This window comes from Haliotis cracherodii, unplaced genomic scaffold (assembly GCF_022045235.1).
Source record: "Haliotis cracherodii isolate W230 unplaced genomic scaffold, xgHalCrac1.p SCAF_4, whole genome shotgun sequence".
Classification (NCBI taxonomy): Eukaryota; Metazoa; Mollusca; class Gastropoda; order Lepetellida; family Haliotidae; genus Haliotis; species Haliotis cracherodii.
In genome coordinates, this window is record NW_027266297.1 from 25,585,759 (window position 1) to 25,600,957 (window position 15,199).

Consider the following 15,199-nt stretch of genomic DNA (forward strand, 5'->3'; position numbering starts at 1 on the left):
CTGGCGCTCGGCATTAAGGGGCTAAAACAAGGACTGGTCGGCTCGGAGTCAGTATACTGTGTCTGAGTGGGGTATTCATGTTCAACTGCGGCATGGTATCTCAGTGAGCTGGCACTATAAATCGGCACCAGTCCGGACTAGTACAAGCAGCCACACATACAAACGTGCATGTACATTGTACGTCGCTATATAAGTGCAATAATCTTGGACGCGACGTTAAACCCCATTTAACCTCATCTCACCTGCTACCAGTGTACAGATGTCGCACCTGTTATCTGCCTTGACTTGTGGAAGACCTTGATGCCCAGGGGCTGGACCCCTCCAACATGGTGGAAGGTCATCTTCCCAGTCCTCTTGTCCATCTTCCTCACAGTGTCGGTGATCCAGTCCGTCCAGTACAGGTGGTTCTGCAGGTAACACAGTGAGTCATCAGGATAATAGTATACACGAACCTACGGTCCTCCCCTCCTTGCACTACCGGCTAGTACATACATACCCACGATAGCTGGTATTTTCACACAAAATCGTAATATTACAAATTTATCTTATTGAATATACAGAGTATGTCTATGTTACAATCAAATGATATTTCATTCTAAATCAACATAATTTATGAGAACTGAGCAAAACTTCGATTGTATGAGAATATGACTTTGTCATTTCGAAATGCTATTTTGGACTTTTACGCCAAATGTGTGAAGTTCAATCGTGCCGTGGAGTCTTCTCCCGCCTTGATATGACTGGAATAGACCTAATGGAGGGACAGTTTGATTTTCAGGGGTGTTTGTTTAAAAAAAATAATAATCAAGCCCGTTTCACTGAGATTTCTTTTACAAATGTTTCGCAATGTAGGAAATAAAAATTATGTCCCAGTTTCAAAAAGAAAAGAGTCAATAGAAAGGAATTTCGTTTTTCAGTATTATTGAGAAATATACTTGAGTTCTTAAGCATTTAAAAGAAGTGCTGATCTCGAACCAAGTCCCCCTATCTCCCCCTCACCCCCATACCCTGAAATCAAATGGCTGCTCCCTAAGAGTGACGTTAAACCAAAATAATTCACTGTCTATTTTGCAGTTTATATAGTTTCTTGTTCATCCCAACACAGTCAATGGAATGTACCTGGAACACTGTAATAGCATACATATGTTCCCGGAAGAATTTTGTCTTGTCAATGATGACCCTGACGTCATTTCCGTCTAGATCAGAGCTCGTGACAGTGTCCAGGTAGGAATCGGTCCAGTACAGGCGCTTATCTATGTAATCTGGAAGCAAATAGGTGTGTAATCAAATCAAATCAGTTCAATACTAAAATTATTTACAATCCAAGATTTTGTTGACGAGGTTTTTCTTCCAAGGCATTTTTTCTTATGTTATTCATAATGTCACCCTAACCTAAGAACGTAAGTGTGCCACTCAACAGAAGTTCAAGAACATCCGATTCTTTCATATTACTGTAGTTAATCTGAAGTAAAATGAAAAAATCGTGTGTGTTTTAACTTCTATTGAGTAGTATATAATGTTTACGCAATACTTTCCTACGACACGGATTCAATTATTTCCGAACTATCAGTGAGTTCTATTTTGTTTATTAATGATCATCATTATAAGCTTTCAATGATGGTTATATTGGGCCTGAGAATTGTTATTAATGGTTAATTTACCAAAGGTAATTCCATAAGGCGAATATGTTGATGATGGACTAATATCAATATTGATGCAGAGCTCCATAAGGGATGTGATTTATTGTTGCTGAAAATAATTCAATTTCACTATCAATGACGTCCATAAGCCTGATGATCAATACGGTTTCAGCTCACCAATAGTTATGCCATTAGGCCAGTGAATATTGGCACTGATAATGGTATGTCTGCTGGTGCCGTCCATACCACACTTCTGTATATTCGCCGGCTGGGCCCAGTCCGTCCAGTACATCCACCTGTCTCCATCAGCCGTTAACACAATTGTAGAGAGTGAGTTTGATTTTACGCCGCTTTTAGCAATATTCCAGCAATATCACGACGGGGACACCAGAAATGGGCTTCACACATTGTACCCATGTCGGGAATCGAACCCGAGTTTTCGGCGGGACGAGCGAACGCTTTTACCACGAGGCTACCCGACCGCCCCTAACTTTAATGTAATAGAAGTAAAGCAACTATAACATAAAAAACGGAATTCTCATCCCGGGTAAGAACATAGGTCTCCAGCAACTTAAACGTGTCTTTAGAGACGACAATATGGAGCGTGTGGTCAGGTTCGGTGACTAGGTTGATTGCATGTCATTGAATCTCAATTGCATTGATATGTGCTCATGACATCAGTCATTCGGTTGTCTGGTCCAGACTCGATTATTTACTGCCATCATAAAGCTGGAATTTTACTAAATGATGCGTTAATCAACAAACAAACATTGCGTGATGAAAACTCGAAGCCAAAATCTATTAAAATTTCGGGAAAAAATCTCTTACACACTCTATCTCACTTACTGTTAAACATGATCCCGTTACAGTAATTATCCCGTTACATATCCACGTGGCTACCGAGCTGTATGACCCTCAACGTGCCCTTACCTCTTCTACTACCTAATCATATACACCGCCTTCGTGGTCAAGTGGACAGAGCGTCTGCCCGGAGCGAGGACGGTGGGCAGTAATGACGTTAAAAGATGGTGCCCGCTGTGACCTGACCTGGCGCTCGGCATTAAGGAGTGAGTGAGTGAGTATGATTTTACGCCGCTTTTAGCAATATTCCAGCAATATCCCGGCGGGGGACACCAGGAATGGGCTTCACACATTGTACACATGTCGGGAATCGAACCCGGGTCTTCGGCGTGACGAGCGAACGCTTAAACCACTAGGCTACCCGACCGCCCCTCGGCATTAAGGGGATAGAACAAGGTCGGTCAGTATACTGTGTCTGAGTGGGGTATGAATGTTAAACTACGGCATGGTATCTCAGTGGTCTAGCACAATAAAACCGACATTGGTCCGGACTGGTTCAAACAGACACACACACGTGCAAGCATATATATGTAGCTATATAAGGGTAATACTCTTGAACGCGACGTTAAACTAATTTCACCTCATCTAATTGATTTTTCTTTCAATAAAAATAAAAATGGTTACTTGGAAGAAGTCTACTAATATGTTCCTGTGTATGATTACAAACAACAACAAAAACGTTACCCTCTGGCAGGATCAACAGATATCGCCCGAGGATTGCCGAGATTTGTGGAAACGAGGGTTGCCACCAACTTTGACCCAAGGGACACAACTCTTATTGCCTCCTCCTCCTCCTTGTCCTGTGTCCAGTAGAGTGCCTCGTGTACCCAGTCGTATGCCACACCTCCCACTGCCGTCATGTTTGACAACAGGACCTCCGGGCTCTCCAGTTGGGTGTTGTGAATACGGGCCCTACACGACAAAAATTTGCAGAGACTATAAACACAGCATGCATTTACCAAAGACAAGAGAACACTTCCAGTGCAACCCGGAAGTCCAGACCTTAACATGACCTTGACCTTCATACAAGAGGAATTCAATTTGGAAGGAACTATTAATACACGAATACGGAATGTTTTAGAATTACCCTGATCTTTAAATAAGATCTTACGCATCAACAGTCAAACCGGGAAGAAGACGGCCATACTCACACATTGATATTTTTTGTCATTACATCCGACCAAAAGACTGTGTTTCTCCTGACGTCAAAGTCAAGAGCTGCTGGTCTCACGATCTTGAAGCGTTTGGGCTTCGTCATAACAGCATATTTAAACGTTGTCAGGTTGATTCGTTTCAAGTTCATCGAATCCAGAAGTACCAAATAAACTTCATTCGCTGAAATGATAACACCCGGCCGAGGATTGAGTCAGTCAAATGTTGTAGACGTACCGTAACTAACATTCTCATGGACATTTTGGTAACAACCAACCGAAAACTGATAAATAATAAAAATGATAATATTGATAATAATAGGGACTAAGGGCCCAGAGCTGGTGATGAGCCTAACCAGGATCACCCAAACCATCTTTGTGGCATTTAGTTTTAATCTGTAAATAATAATAATTATAATAATAATGATAATGATAATAATAACAACAACAACAACACCAAAAATAATAATAACAATAATATTTAATATAATAAATGTGCGTACCAGCTTCTGCCTTACATCTGGTGACATTGACAGGTATGTAGCCATCATAGCACGTGCAGCTGAATCCGCCGACTGAGTTGACACACTTGTGTGAACACACCTCTGGCGAAACCGTACACTCGTCTTTATCCACACACCTGTCGCCCTTCAACACGTAGCCCTCAAAACATGGCGACGGCTTGGACGGATCTTGAAAAGTGAAATTTATTTTCTTTCTAATATTTTTTTTAAATCAGATTTATCATTCATTAATGAATGCTATGGAAAATGTACATTTTCATATTACTTGGTTTTACTAAAAAGTAAACACCCACGTTTGATGGTGGCTAAAAGTGAAACAAACAAGAAGATGTTGTTCGATGGAGATGTATTTGCTGCGGGTATCATAGTTGTGTTTTGGCTCTCAGGTTTCGGCGACTGTTTTCAGCCAAGCAACGTGTTGATAATATTTGTATGTTTTGGTCAAATCCAATTTTCAAGTGTACACTTTTAGTTTAGGAATCGAGTGAATGTGGTTTTACGTCGCGAGATCGAGCTACATCTCGACGGCTGTAGATGGTCGAGTCTGGGTCAAACGAGTGGTAGATAGCGTGAGCAACGATCAATGCGAAGGAGCGCCCTTCAGCCCCGGAATCCATAGGGACTTCATTCCTGGTTCATGTGCCATCTCCAGTACAATAGGGGTGGTGGGGTAGTATAGTGGTTAAAGCGTTCACTCGTCACGCCAAAGACCCGGGATCGATTCCCTATATGGGCAAAATGCGTTAGGCCCATTTTTGGTGTCCTCAATGTGATATAGATGAAATATTGCTAAAAGCGGCGTAAAACCTAACACATTCACTGTACAACACTACTTGATGAAGGTGTCATCTTCTAAACGTACTAATATCAGTTGTTTATCAATAAGAATCTGACCTTGTTCATCACATTTATTTCTAAATGCAACTCAAAGAAACTTGTTCAAGTGTTTGATAAACACATAATATCTATCAAATTATTATTGTTATACATATTTTAATATTATTACAGATTGTAATACAGTCTAATATTTATGTATATGTGTCTTGGTGGATTTGAAATATATAATGAATTGATTTATTCCCTTAAATAACTACCTGTGCCTGAACAAGTTTTCTTGTCCGATTGCAGGAACAAGTTATCCGGGCATGCGCAAATATATTTAGAAGTGGAGTTATCTCCCTTCAGTGACGGTAAGCAAATCCGACATCCGCCATTATCCGGACCACACCTGTTTGGAGCTGAAATCAAAGCAATGGCAATGGCATTAGCATTAAAAAGCAGCTTGTGTGCATGGCCACCACGTGGATCGAGAACTTCTGAAGATAGGATCGTTACTGTCAAGAATTGTATCTTATACAAACCGTGCGGCTGTCGTTGGCCGTGAAGCAAAGCAAGGCCCTTTGGTTCTATAAGGTTTCCCCGAACGAGGCGGAGGAACTTGCCCATCTCCCTGTTAATCCTTTGAATCTGTCCTTGCGCTCTGTCGCTCCAGTAAAGACGTTTCTGGGTATATAACATCTCATAACACAAAACAGTCATCACAACAATCATGAAGAGCAATTAGCATACAGATTTATATTAAGCTGCCTTTCGAAATATCAGGATGTTTCTCCATGCGGTTTCCAATACATTACAACAAAGTCTGGTTTTACGCCCCTTGCGCCGTGCTAGGATCCGCTGATCACAATTTTGAAATCATTTATCGTCCTTACATTTTATGCTTGGTTTGCCACTGCCATAATCAAGTTTGGGGATAAGCGTCTACGCCCTTTGTCACTTTCAACTAACATTAAGGTGAGGTGAGCGAGTTGGGTTTAACGCCGCTTTTAACATTATACCAGTTATATCGCGTTAATGTGGGAGGAACGTCCGAAGTGATGCAGGTCTCAGACATTTACCACTTCGGTGAAACCCACGAGCACGGATATGGTGCTGACAAACCTAGAAACATAATCCGGGCGAACCGGGATTCGAACCCAAAATCATAGGTTTCTGGCGTGTCCAAGGGACGCAACTCTGCACAGCGAATCGTGGCGTCTTAGACGACTGGGCCACCCGTGCCCCCTAAGGTTAGGTGAGGTGAATAAGTGCTTCATGTCACGTTGTAGGGTATTGCATTTATGTTGCGGCGTGCATGCAGGTGTGTGCATTGCGGCTGCTTGTACTAGTCCGGACTCATGCCGGGTTTATAGCGCTAGCCTACTGAGACATATAATTGCTCAGTTTAACATGGATATTCTCCTCAGCCACATAATAATGACCCCTGATCAGACCTTGTCTTATCCCCTCAATACCGAGCGGTATTTTGGTATAATGCGGCCAGGTGATCGAACCACCGACCTTCCGCTCTCTGGGTGGCGGTCACAGAACACTAAGATCTGATGTAACTGAAATACTGTCCACAGCGGCGATAACTCACCTTGCTCACGGAGCGTTATTATAGATGTCACGTTAGTCGCAGTTCCATCTTACCTTGTATATATCGATTGCATAGTACATGAGTGGTGCTTTGGTCTCCCACAGTTCACGACAGACACCGGTGATGATGTCGCACACACCAATCTTGTCGTTACCGCTGTCCGCCCAGTAGAGCTCCTTTGTTTTGAAATCTGAAACAAGCCAAAGAACAACAGTTGTGTTTGTTTATAAACAACTAACATTCATCTTTTGAGCGGAAGTTATAAAGCCTTTCACTGCAGTGTACCACAATCCGAGATGCAGAACTTTTATTAATAGTATGCAAGTACTTACCTGTTACTACGTTGTTTCTAACCTATGGCCAAGTTGTCACTAACTTAAGGCCACGTTGTTACTAACATATGACTACGTTGTTAGCCTATGGCCAGGTTATCACTAACCTATAGCCACGTTGTTACAAACCTATTGTCTCGTTGTTAACCTATGGCCACGTTGTGGCTAACCTATGGCCATGTTACTAACCTATGGCCACGTTGTTAGTGACCTATGGCCACGTTGTTAACCTACGGACATTTTGTTACTAACATATGGCCACGTTGTAACTAACCTATGGCCATGTTGTTACTAACCTATGACCACGTTGTTAGTAACCTATGGCCAGGTTGCGACTAACTTACCTATGGCCACGTTGTTAACCTATGGCCACGTTGTCATATAGGTACTAACCTATGGCCATGGTGTTACTTACCTATAGCCCCGTTGTTACTAACCTATGGCCATGTTGTTACTAACCTATGGCCACGTTGTTAGTAACCCATGGCCACGTTGCGACTAACCTACGGCCGTGTTGTTAACCTATGGCCACGTTGTTACTAACCTATGGCCACGTTGTTACTAACCTATGGCCCACGTTGTTACTAACCTATGGCCACGTCCTGAGGAAACGCGAGTCCCCTGTTCAGGAGGACTCTTCTGTTGCTGCCGTCGGTGCTGCTCATCTCAATCTTGGGATAACTTCCTGCACAGGCCCAGAATAACCACCTTATGATAAAGAGTTGCAAGATAGTATTTATCACTTGATTTACAAACTGTTTATTTGTAATAAAGAAATATATCAGAATTAATAAAATTGGACAACCTACTGTTTAATGTGATCTAATTGTGAGTAAGTATGGTTTTACGCCGCTTTTAGCAATTTTCCAGCAATAGCACGCGGGGGGACACCAGACAGGTGCTTCACACATTGCAGCCATGTGGGGAAACGAACCCGGGTCGTCGGCGTGACGAGCAAACACCTTTACCACTAGGTCATCCCACCATCCCTGTGATCTATTAAAATATGTTTTAATAAACGACAATGAAATGTAAGTAAAGTGAGGTTTGAAGTGTTTTTTCCCTTCCACTACAAAGTATTTTAACAGTCTTGGTTGGTAGCCTTTCGGTAGGCGATTCTGTGAGGCAACAAATACACAACATCTGAAGAAATGTGTTTCAATGTGTCTGCTGAACAACTTAACTAGACACGGCGGTGATCTTCCATTCTACATATTATGCAGGACAGAGATTCCGGATATAGAATCTATGAGAGGAGCTATTACACACGAAACATGCTCTTGACCGTCCAAGGATCCGCTGATTAGAGGTTTGAATCCAATACTTTCAACACATTCACTTTCTAGTAACAAAAAAGGTGAGGTGAGTTGGTGTGTTAGTGGGTGGGTGGGGTGGGGGTGTCTATCAATAAAGTAATGGCGGCCTGCAAATAATAGAATTTGGACCAGACCAACCAGTGATTGATATTATGGGCCTGACCACCCATCGAAAATGACGCCTCTATTGACCCGAAATGCCCACGCGGTGCTCGTAAAGTATATATACGAACCAAGGGCAGCAAAAACCGAGTAATTCTCATCTTTTGTAATCAAATGAAGTCCAAACGGCTACGTTTATATTTACCTATTCAAGGGATCCACCTCAAGCCCCTGAATCAGCGACAAGTCTGTATCTAGCAATGTTGCTTTGGCGCCTGTGTCAAGGGAGGCAACTGTGATTGTACCGGCTTCCTGGTCGGACCAGTACAGATTATGATGAATCCAGTCCAGAGTGATGCCGTTCGCTCTGAGTATCCCGGTAGTGTACAGTTGCTTGATGTTTGTTAAAGTCTTGTTTCCGGTTAAAGTTGCACTGAAGATAAAGGTTAATCTTGTATTAATAATCAAAGCATCCAATTGTATTTTCTAGCAGTATTAATTGAATTGAATTGAGTAAAAATACAAGTTAATGTTTTATTACATTTTGAAATCATCAAATTATATTTTAAAGAAGCTTGAACTGATTTGAGTGAATAATGTTTTACCACACTGCACTGTGTGAACTATATCGCTGTAACATGAATAATGTCTGAAGCCGAAGGCGGTCGGGTAGCCCTGTGGTTAAAGCGTTCGCGTTAAAGCGTTGCTAAAAGCAGCGTTAAACCATACTCACTCACTCACTCTGAAGCCTATTCATGCTACCCACCGACGTGATCTTGATGTAATATTTCTTACAGCGGCTTAAAACCCAATGCTTGTTAATAAGCAAAGGTTGGCCAGACAAACCAGTGGTTTATATTTAGAACACGCGAAAGAGAGATAATCCATGCCACATAATCTGATCTCGAGATTCTCATGGGGATTATCACTGGCACTGCCTACCCATCATGCTCGGCATTGATGCTGGCTATTTTCAAGACTTGAAATACAAATATAACGACACATGTGATGATGAATGGCATCTACGGTAGCAGAGTGAGTGTTGGTCAGTGAGTTGTGTTCCAGTTTGATGTGGGAGGAAAGCCTGAAGTGATGCAGGTCTTAGACGTTTACCACTTCGGTGAAACCCACGAGCACGGGTATGGTGCTGACAAACCAATATAGTCCTGAAACATAATCCTGGCGAACCGGAATTCGAAGCTACGATCATAGATTTCTTACATGCCAAAGGGACGCAACTCTGCACAGCGAATTGCGGCGCCTTTGACGACTGATTTCATGATTTCATTACTATTCATTATTCATCATTATTATTAAAAATCAGTTTCCTCCTTTTTGAACAACAGACAATTCTTTTCAATCCGCACCCTCCCTGCAATCTACACTTCACGACTCACGAGTTGATAGTGTTGTATCTGACGTCGGGCCAGTAGAGCGTCCTCTGTCTCACGTCCACAGTTAGACCGGAGGGATTGGGTCGCATTCCTTTGGCAGCAACCGGAAGTACAGAGGTGTCATCGGTAGTTAGGTCCAAGACTAGCAAGTCCTGATGCACGAACACCAACAGTAGAGGATCTGGAAAGAAATGTAGAATACTCTCTGAGCAGCTGATAGAGCTCGCATTAGATGAAGAGCGATTAGGCATTTGTCAACGCTTTATATACGGATGATTTGTTCAAAAAGTTTGGTTGTCAGAATGAAAATGAAAACGGAATTCAAATTCTGTGAATTCCGGTTTTAGGGCCATTGCTTTGTTATTTTTCTTGAAATTTTAAGATGCTGATCTGAAATTTCATGATGCGATGTTGAAATTTCAAGCTTCTAACTTCACTCTCGACAAATTGAAATTTATTTCACATTTGGAAAATTAGCATCGTTAGATCCTGGAATCTGTAAATGCAAGGCCCTTCTTTTCCTGAGTGATTAATGTTTGAATAACGCCGTGCCATGTTTGTCACTGACGCTTCTTTAACCCCGATTTCGACATTTCGATCATTACGAAAGAAGACTCACCTAGAGAACACTTACTCCCTTTCAGAGTGTAAATGCAATGACACTCAGAAACGACAGGATGTGTAAAATATACCTGACGGTGTGATAGCGGTGCCTTTATTATTTCCCTTTGGAACTACCTGTTTTCGATTCGATTTCGAGCTACAGATCCTCAAGCTATCAGATATCGGAATGCTTCGTTTTCTAATTTTAGAAGCCTCGACAGTTATTTGCCTATTAAACGGAGCGTTTGTCGTCAGATTATCACGAAGAGAAGTAACTGTGTCGTACTGGGGTAAAGACGAGAGAATAATGGCATTGGACCAGACATACCAGTGGTTGCTATAAGAGAAAGACGCCATGCTGTCGGTTATAACGAGTTGCAGTCATCTACAATGTACCTCACATCCACGGACTTGAATTTTGAAAGTGAACGGGCGTCTGCCAAAGACAGTAGTTTCATAGATGTCATATTATTTCGTTCAAGTGCCTTTATGTCACTCACCGTTGTCCGTTCGTGTTGCAGTAACGGGTGGTCTTTTGACAGTCGGCAACGTAGTCGTTGTTGTGGATGTTGTCGTAGTTGGTGTGGTGAAAACAGTTGTTGTTGACGTTGACGAAGGCGTAGATGTGTCTGGAGTTGATGCTGTTTGTGTTGACGTGATGGAGCTTTGAGCTCCTTCTGTCGACGATGTCGTGTAAGGAGTAGTATTTGAAGGGCACCCAGCCTCGTCCGAACCGTCAGCACAGTCCGGCTGACCATCACACATCCACGGACTGGGGATACACTGCCCTGACCTACACTGGACATACCTTGACCCGCATGTTGTGTCACCTGGAGGAACAAGACGATAGATGTTCTGGGCAAACATGTGTACAAGGCAAACAGATGTACTGGACAACCAGGTGTACTGGACAACCAGGTGTATTGGACAACCAGGTGTATTGGACAACCAGGTGTACTGGACAACCAAGTGTCCTGGACAACAGGTGTAGATGACAACCAGGTGTATTGGACAACCAGGTGTGCAAGACAACCAGGTGTCCTGTACAACAGGTGTAGATGACAACCAGGTGTATGGGAAAACCAGGTGTGCAAGACAACCAGGTGTCCTGGACACCAGGTGTAGATGACAACCAGGTGTGCAAGACAAACAGGTGTATTGGACAAACAGGTGTGCAAGACAAACAGGTGTATTTAACAACCAGGTGTGCAAGACAAAGAGTTGTACTGGACAAACAGGTGTGCAAGACAACCAGGTGTCCTGTACAACAGGTGTAGATGACAACCAGGTGTATGGGAAAACCAGGTGTGCAAGACAACCAGGTGTCCTGGACACCAGGTGTAGATGACAACCAGGTGTGCAAGACAAACAGGTGTATTGGACAAACAGGTGTGCAAGACAAACAGGTGTATTTAACAACCAGGTGTGCAAGACAAAGAGTTGTACTGGACAAACAGGTGTAAAAGACAAACAGGTATAAAAGACAAACAGGTGTACTGGATAACAGGTGTGCTGGACAATTGGGTGTACTGCACAGACAGGTGTACTAGTCAACCAGATTTACAAGAAAACCAGGTGTACTAGTTAACCAGGTGTACTGGACAAACAGGTGTACAACTCAACCAGGTGTTCAAGACAACAAGGGGTACTGGACAACAGATATACTGGACAAACAGGTGTACAAGACAAACAGGTGCACACGACAACCAAGTGTACAAGACAAACAGGTGCACAAGACAAACAGGTGCACAAGACAACCAAGTGTACAAGACAACCAAGTGTACAAGACAAACAGGTGCACAAGACAACCAAGTGTACAAGACAAACAGGTGCACAAGACAAACAGGTGCACAAGACAACCAAGTGTACAAGACAACCAAGTGTACAAGACAAACAGGTGCACAAGACAAACAGGTGCACAAGACAACCAAGTGTACAAGACAAACAGGTGTACAAGACAAACAGGTGCACAAGACAACCAAGTGTACAAGACAAACAGGTGCACAAGACAAACAGGTGCACAAGACAACCAAGTGTACAAGACAACCAAGTGTACAAGACAAACAGGTGCACAAGACAAACAGGTGCACAAGACAACCAAGTGTACAAGATAACCATGTGTACAAGACAAACAGGTGCACAAGACAACCAAGTGTACAAGACAAACAGGTGCACAAGACAAACAGGTGCACAAGACAACCAAGTGTACAAGACAACCAAGTGTACAAGACAAACAGGTGCACAAGACAAACAGGTGCACAAGACAACCAAGTGTACAAGACAAACAGGTGCACAAGACAACCAAGTGTACAAGACAACCAAGTGTACAAGACAAACAGGTGTACTAGACAAACATGATAGTATACTCACGTGGTTGAGATGTAAAGTTAACGTACCACAGTTCAGTTCATCGCTGTTATCCGGGCAGTCCTGTTGGTTGTCACATTGCCATCGTTCAGGGATACACTTGCCGCCCCCACACATGAACCGCCCGGGAAGACACGCCCCTCGATGACCAGCTGACACACAGACACAGGTCAGAGGCTATCATAACACGTATTGCTTTACGATTCCTAAGTTAAATGTCAGGGAGGAAAGGGCGCAATGAACTGCACGGGTATGGTGCTAACAAACCAAGGATTCGAACTCACGGTCAACGGATTCTTGCAAGATATGAAACACGACCATACACAGCAAATTGTGGCGCCTTAGACGACCCGTAACGGTTCTCGAATATTGCTGTTTATAATACATGCATACACATCTTTTGCCAGAAGCAATGTTTACACAGAAAGGTAGAGAGAAACAAAGGTCCGTCGAGAAAGATGTTTTCAGCAAGTCGCTCACGTTCTATTTTCCAGACAATGTATAGTTTGAACAGCATTATGTGTCTCTTCTATTTGTGAGGGGTGGTCGGGTAGCCTAGTGGTTAAAGCGTTCGCTCGCCACGCCGAAGACACGGGTTCGATTCCCGACATGGGTACAATGTGTGAAGCCTATTTCTGGTGTCCCCCGCCGTTATAATGCTGGAATATTGCTAAACGCGGCGTAAAACCATAGTATTACTCACTTACTCACTCACTCTCTTTGTGACATAGAAGTTAAATACCCAATCTCATTAAAATCAGATCTAAGTTCTCGCTGCCGCTTGTTTAGCGATAGCGAGAACTAAGATCTGATTTTAATTAGATCGTTAAATATCATACTAAATATCGGTAACATCAAAGGGATGATGATGATGATGATGATGATGATGATGATGATGATGATGATCCGGGATTGGGACAAGTAGTGCCAACGACACAATAAGGTTCATATTCCCTGGATGGGCTCACCTGTTGAGGAGGCTGATGTTGTTATTGTTGTTGAACGTTGTGTTGGCGTTGGCGTTGGCGTTGGGGTTGGCGTTGGCGTTGGCGTTGGTGTTGGTGACGGTGATGTTGAATTCAAAGTTGTAACTGTAAAAGAAAGATAAAAAAGAATGTTACAATATTTTGATGTTGTTGACCAAAAGGACAGCAAAAGTTCATTCATCCAGGTTTCATCTACTGAAACAAGTAGTTCATAATAAACGATGTTCGCATATAAATCTCCGAGATGAACATACTCACCGACAGTGGCCGTTGTGTTGGGGACGAATGTTGGATCATTTGTAACTTCAGGCACAAGCGTATCATTAGATCGACCCGGACCTGTACAACACGTATTCACTCATCAGGGAAGCGCTAGTCAAGCCACTTTTATCTCGCTTTATCAAAAGTCGGTTTGAAATAAATATCTACAGCTATGACACATAATCTTCATTGATGTGTTATTTTGCCCATTACGCCAAATGGAATCTGTTTTTCGGGGGATAATCTGGACTGGCTATTCTTTTGCATTGACAATTTATATTTTATAATATTATCAAGTAGTAAATTACAAGATATCATGGATCCCGAGTAATTGGTATAACAGATACATCGGTGATAACTACATACACCTGATCTCGTCACTATCGTCCTCACAATCCGCCTCGCCGTCACACGTCCACGTCATCGGGATGCATGTGTTGTCCGCACACTTGAACTCGGTGGTGTTGCACTTCACGGGTGCTGGAAACAGTGACGACAGTGGCGATGACAACGACGACGATGAAGTGGGGTTAACGATGATTATGACCACAACTTAGTGATAATGATACAAAGTGGATAATGATGATGACGACGGCGATGATGATGATGATAAAGGTGATGATGATGATGATGATGATGATTGTGATGATGATGATGATGATGATGATGATGATGATGATGATGATGATGATGATGTCACGATGGATCATCATAATGTGCATGTGTGTTGGAAACATATGATTCATAACGTACCACAAGACGCTTCATCAGATCCATCGCTGCAGTCAGTATCTCCGTCACACTGCCACACCTTCTTTATACACTTGTCATCCGCACACTGCAGCTCGTCAGCTGCACAGGTTGGGCCTACGTCACAACAAAGGGAGATAACACGTATCAACTTATGTCCACGTTGCCATTCTTTCATTCATCACCTAAATCATTTAATCTAATGCTACATGATGCATTTGGCCCTTAGGATCATTGATAGGCTCACGATTTAATATTGAGAACATTTAATTTATTTGATAACTCCCTGTTGACAAATGTTGCTAAAATCACAATGGTACAGGCGTCAACATTTTCGTCTCGTGTGAACACTGATGGAGGCAAAAGCATTTAAGGATTGATTGTGTTTTCTTTTTCGAAAATTGCCACTAAGATTAGCTGCCCCTGGGTTATCAGAAAGGTCACGGTCATTACAGCATCTTAAAAACACCTTCCGTGTTTACCTTTCCCACAT

The 15,199-nt window shown here is 42.7% G+C and overlaps 1 protein-coding gene across 2 annotated transcripts in view; it reads right to left on the reverse strand.

Annotated features, from left to right (window-relative positions):
- The window catches only part of LOC139478531 (low-density lipoprotein receptor-related protein 4-like), a 49,271-nt gene that overhangs the window by 22,625 nt on the left and 11,447 nt on the right, over positions 1-15,199 (reverse strand). For both annotated transcript variants that reach the window (XM_071261029.1, XM_071261027.1), the window contains 18 exons: positions 14,710-14,823; positions 14,323-14,436; positions 13,954-14,034; positions 13,678-13,800; positions 12,739-12,861; positions 10,843-11,172; positions 9,743-9,920; positions 8,551-8,778; positions 7,517-7,635; positions 6,649-6,785; positions 5,538-5,679; positions 5,271-5,414; positions 4,156-4,344; positions 3,653-3,836; positions 3,186-3,413; positions 1,818-1,936; positions 1,120-1,262; positions 269-407 (listed from right to left, as the gene is read on the reverse strand). In XM_071261029.1, the coding sequence (XP_071117130.1) occupies positions 269-407; positions 1,120-1,262; positions 1,818-1,936; positions 3,186-3,413; positions 3,653-3,836; positions 4,156-4,344; positions 5,271-5,414; positions 5,538-5,679; positions 6,649-6,785; positions 7,517-7,635; positions 8,551-8,778; positions 9,743-9,920; positions 10,843-11,172; positions 12,739-12,861; positions 13,678-13,800; positions 13,954-14,034; positions 14,323-14,436; positions 14,710-14,823 (2,835 nt within the window). The remainder of the gene's footprint in view (positions 1-268; positions 408-1,119; positions 1,263-1,817; positions 1,937-3,185; positions 3,414-3,652; positions 3,837-4,155; positions 4,345-5,270; positions 5,415-5,537; positions 5,680-6,648; positions 6,786-7,516; positions 7,636-8,550; positions 8,779-9,742; positions 9,921-10,842; positions 11,173-12,738; positions 12,862-13,677; positions 13,801-13,953; positions 14,035-14,322; positions 14,437-14,709; positions 14,824-15,199) is intronic.